This window comes from Camelina sativa, unplaced genomic scaffold, assembly GCF_000633955.1.
Source record: "Camelina sativa cultivar DH55 unplaced genomic scaffold, Cs unpScaffold01562, whole genome shotgun sequence".
Lineage (NCBI taxonomy): Eukaryota > Viridiplantae > Streptophyta > Magnoliopsida > Brassicales > Brassicaceae > Camelina > Camelina sativa.
Window position 1 is genome coordinate 1 of NW_010922680.1, and position 4,657 is coordinate 4,657.

The following is a 4,657-nucleotide window of genomic DNA, read 5'->3' on the forward strand; positions in this document are numbered from 1 at the left end:
AAGCCTGACTGCACCACACATAACGGTTGGACAGTAATGTTAAAAACTGCAGCTTCTATGTTAAATCTAGCTCAATAGATAAAAACATATTTAGAAAGGAATCTTGAGAATCAATTTTTTTTTTTTTTTTTTTTTTTTTTTTTTTTTTTTTGAGTTTTTTTTTATNCTCCGAGGAAGAAGAAGTGATAATAGGAAAATTTACTCAAGTGATGGTGAAAGTTACAAAGCTTGTAACTTCACGTCCAATTGTGGTCTTCTGCGTCCTGGTAATTTTTATTTCTTCTAAATTAAACACATCATCGTTGGATGCTGTTTTGATTTTATTATAAAGAACAAGACCTTACTTAATAAATGTTTTGTTGTGTTCATACGATATATGATTCTAATCTCGTTTTTTCTTTTTTTTTTTTGTTTAAATCTTGTTTAGCTTGTATGTAAATTATGTATAATCTAGGTTTTGTTCTTTCTTCCATTTTCCTCGATGGAGTTTTTAGCTTAGAGCTTATTTAGTTCAAATACCAAAGTACCAAAAACTGATCATGTATATATTTTTATTGAATAAATTTGTAGGGATTTCTGGTCACTATTTTGGGGTGCATATCGACCTCGAATTGGCTAACAACAACGGAGAGCCTAATAAACGACGTCGCTTCATTCACTGGAGATCTCCGGTCAAGTCTAGTTTCCGAGTTTGAAAACATCGGAAAATTTTCATATCCCAAGACAAACTTATCTACAATTGGTTTAGCGACAGTCATAGATTCTTCTTATCTCACCAACAACGATACTGGTTTCACAAACATTCAAACACAGGTTGTTAAAAGTCTCAGTTTTTTTTTTTTTTGATCATAATCTTTGGGACTAATTTGAGTTAATTAGTAATTGTATTTTTGTGTTGTTGTTCTTCTTCTTCAGATCGCACCATTGTTGTTTGAAGCATATTCAACGATCCCTCAAGTCTCGCAAGTTTCGTACATTAGTAGGGACGGTTTCTTGTTTTCTTACATTAGAGCAGATATAGACACAAGTGTCGCTGTTTATGCCAATTCTTCGTCGAGTTCAAGTGGTGGAGACTACACTTGGTACACTCAAACCGTTGATCAGATAACCGGTCGTCTCAACGGGAACGCAACCAAATCTCAGCCGTTAGATGTAACCCACACAGATTGGTTCCAAGCAGCACAGAGAAATAATTACACTACCGCCTTTCTCGGAACGAGTTTGGGAGGAGGAGACAACGAGACTCTGATTCAGAGCGCGGTTAGCTTGTTCAGCAAGAAAGGTGTTGTTTTGCTAGGGTTTTCGGTGAAGTCTTTGACCGATGTTTTGAGCCGTCTGAGTCTACACGGCGAAGAGTTTTACATGTGGACAAAGGACGGGACGGTGCTTGTTCGTCAAGGTTCACTGAATGCTTCTCTCTTCATCTCCAATGGCTCGATTTGCTTCGGTGGTAGAGAATCTAAATCCGTCAGGTCTCAATGCATACCCGAAAATTGCAGTTCCAGTGGCTACGAGGTGGAGATCAAAAGATCAAAATTCCAAGCTTTTTGCTCTCATCTTGAAGTTTCTGGCGTTCCTCTGGTAAATGATGAAACGTTATCTATTTTTTTCACTTCGATGTAGTAAAATGAATTCATCAGTCCATTGTTTCTCAGCTTCTTCCAATGGTTTTTTTTTTAATGTCCGAACCAGAGGTACACAGTCATGTTTCCAAACGATGGAGGAGCCACCCGCATCAAGCACCAAGCGAAAAAGGCCTTGTATCAATTTTTTGTGGTGACGATATTTGTTGCCTTTGGTTGGCCTGTGTGGTTTGTGTGGTTTATGGTGCGAGCAACAAGGAGAGAGATGCATATGCGTGCAACGCTGATAAACCAAATGGAAGCAACACAACAGGCTGAGAGGAAGAGCATGAACAAGAGTCAAGCGTTTGCAAGAGCTAGCCACGATATTAGAGGTTCTCTTGCAGGGATCAAGGGTCTGATTGATCTATGTCGTGATAACGTTCATCCTGGATCCGACCTAGACACCAATCTCAAGCAAATGAATGTATGCGCCAAGGATTTGCTTGGTAAGACAACAACATCTGTCCTTTTTTTCTTAATTAATGCCTTCTTCACTTTGTTCTCTAACAGAAAAAAAAAAGTCTTACTCATGTTGTTAATTAAATGAACAGCTCTGCTCAACTCTGTTTTGGACATGAGCAAAATCGAAAGCGGGAAGATGCAGTTGGACGAAGAAGAGTTCAACTTGGCCAAACTTGTTGAAGACGTCATTGATTTTTACCATCCCGTTGCGATGAAGAAAGGCGTTGACGTGGTTTTGGATCCGCACGATGGCTCCATTTTCAAATTCTCGAATGTGCGAGGAGATAGTGGCAAACTGAAGCAGATTTTGAACAATCTTGTCAGCAATGCTGTCAAGTTCACAGTCGACGGGCACATTTCGATCAGAGCTTGGGCTCAAAGGCCGGGTTCCAAAAGCTCTGTGGTCCTGGCATCGGACCCTCAAGGAGTTGTGTCCAAGTTTTTTAAGTGTATGTTCTGCAAGAGTACAGACCAGACAGAAATATCGAATTCCATAAGAAACAATGCCAACACGATGGAGTTTGTGTTTGAAGTGGATGATACAGGTAAAGGGATACCTATGGAGATGCGTAAATCGGTGTTTGAAAACTATGTTCAGGTAAGAGAAACAGCTCAAGGACAACAAGGAACTGGACTAGGGCTTGGGATTGTGCAGTCTTTGGTAAGCAATTGAACTCAAAACCTTCATTCTAAAACAGTGTGCATCTAAATGGTTTCCATTTCTGGTTTATAGGTACGTTTAATGGGAGGGGAGATAAGAATCACTGACAAGGCAATGGGAGAGAAAGGAACATGTTTCCAATTCAATGTTTTATTGACAACATTAGAGTCTCCAGTGAGTGACATGAAAGTGAGACAGGACATCGAAGCAGGAGGTGATCACATATCCACGCCCAACCTCGGGCTGACTGTAAACACTTCACTAGGAGGAGGTAGCATGAATATACGCAACCTGAGTCCTAGATTCAACAACTGTCTCACCTCAAGTCCAAAGCAAGAATGTTCTAGAGTGGTTCTCCTTTTAAAAAATGAAGAACGCAGAAGAGTTACTGAGAAACACATCAAGAATCTGGGGATTAAAGTTACAGTAGTGGAGAAATGGGAGCATTTGAGCTATGCATTGGAGAGAATTTTTGGATTTTCACCTCAGAGCTCCATGGGAAGAGCAGAGTGTAGTTTGTCATGTCCGAGCGCAAGGGAGTTACCTTTGATTGGCATGGATGGTATTGATTCAAGAAGCCAACTTCCTAAAAGGCGAAGCAACAGTTTCAATGCAGTTGTCCTTTTGGTGATTGATACAAAAACTGGACCATTTTTGGAGCTGTACAATGTTGTCAAGCAATTTCGTAGAGGCTTGCACCATGGAATAACCTGTAAAGTTGTTTGGCTTAACGAATCGAGCACCCGTGTAAGTGAGAGAGGGGACATTAGTTGTTCCGGACCCTTGCACGGATCGCGTCTTACGGAAGTCTTGAAGATGTTGCCTGAATTTGGAGGAACTGGGCTAAAAGAAACATCCACTGAGCTGCAAAGGGAATCACTGCTGAGACATTCTTTTGTTGCAGATACATCACCAAAACATAAACTCCAAGAAGAGGGACCAAGCTCAGGGTTTAACAAAGAATTAGGTAAGACAATAATGGCACCAACAGCTTCAGAGAGTGAGACTTGGTTCAAGTCAGTGCGTACCGGTAGAAATCCTATTGGGAACCCAGAGGAAGAGCAAGGGACTTCCATGCCAAGTAACGATGAATTCTTGAGAGGAAAAAGAGTTCTGGTGGTCGATGATTGCAGGATAACAATCAAAGTTGCTACAGGAAGGCTGACGAAGATGGGAGTCTCTGAGGTCAAACCATGCTACAGTGGAAAAGAAGCTGTGAGATTAGTCACTGAATGGCTTACACAACGAGAACAACAAGGATCAGTAAATAGGCTTCCGTTTGACTACATATTCATGGACTGTCAAGTAAGTTTAATGATTAACCTTCCATATAACATGTACAATCGCAAATATATATAGGCCACTCTAATTAAGTGTTGTTCTGCACAGATGCCAGAGATGGATGGATATGAAGCAACTAGAGAGATCAGGAAAGTGGAGAAAAGTTCTGGAGCGCATATACCAATTATAGCTGTATCTGGTCATGATCCTGGTTCAAGGGAAGCAAGAGAAGCCATACAAGCTGGAATGGACGGCTTTTTAGAGAAAGAAATGAAACAGGACCAACTTGCAAACGTCATCAGAGAAGTTGAAAGCAAGATGAATGCACAAGCAACGCTATAGTAATTAGCATTTTTGCTAGTACCATTAGTGTTTTCTTTTCTCTTTCCCATGCATATACCAGTTTTCTTCTTCTTCTTCTTCTAGTTTATTTTGAAATATAAGGTTCCGTTGCACCAAAAAAATTTGAGAATATACATTTACCACTTGAGATCGAGACAAATGAAAAGCAAGCTCCATGGCTGAGCAAAGTCAATAAACTCAAAAGACTTGAAAAAAAAATTGATTATCAGATCCAAATGTTCAATCAAAAACAAGGGGTACCTTTGATGAGAAAAATAAATAGTAA

The 4,657-nt window shown here is 40.0% G+C and overlaps 1 protein-coding gene across 1 annotated transcript; it reads left to right on the plus strand.

The window, feature by feature from the left end:
* Positions 1-209: 209 nt before the first annotated feature.
* LOC104774113 (histidine kinase CKI1-like) lies at positions 210-4,649 on the plus strand. Its single transcript, XM_010498782.1, has 7 exons — positions 210-266; positions 571-813; positions 916-1,581; positions 1,693-2,071; positions 2,177-2,748; positions 2,821-4,053; positions 4,138-4,649. Exons 1-7 carry the CDS (start codon positions 210-212, stop codon positions 4,369-4,371), a joined length of 3,384 nt encoding a protein of 1,127 aa, XP_010497084.1. The 3' UTR covers positions 4,372-4,649.
* Positions 4,650-4,657: the final 8 nt, after the last annotated feature.

Bases quoted from the DNA above. Each gene is read 5' to 3' on its own strand.
- LOC104774113 (XM_010498782.1), top strand. From the start codon at position 210: ATGGTGAAAGTTACAAAGCTTGTAACTTCACGTCCAATTGTGGTCTTC. The intron at 267-570 runs GTAATTTTTATT...ATAAATTTGTAG, and splicing joins TTGTGGTCTTCTGCGTCCTG to GGATTTCTGGTCACTATTTT. The intron at 4,054-4,137 runs GTAAGTTTAATG...TGTTCTGCACAG, and splicing joins ACATATTCATGGACTGTCAA to ATGCCAGAGATGGATGGATA.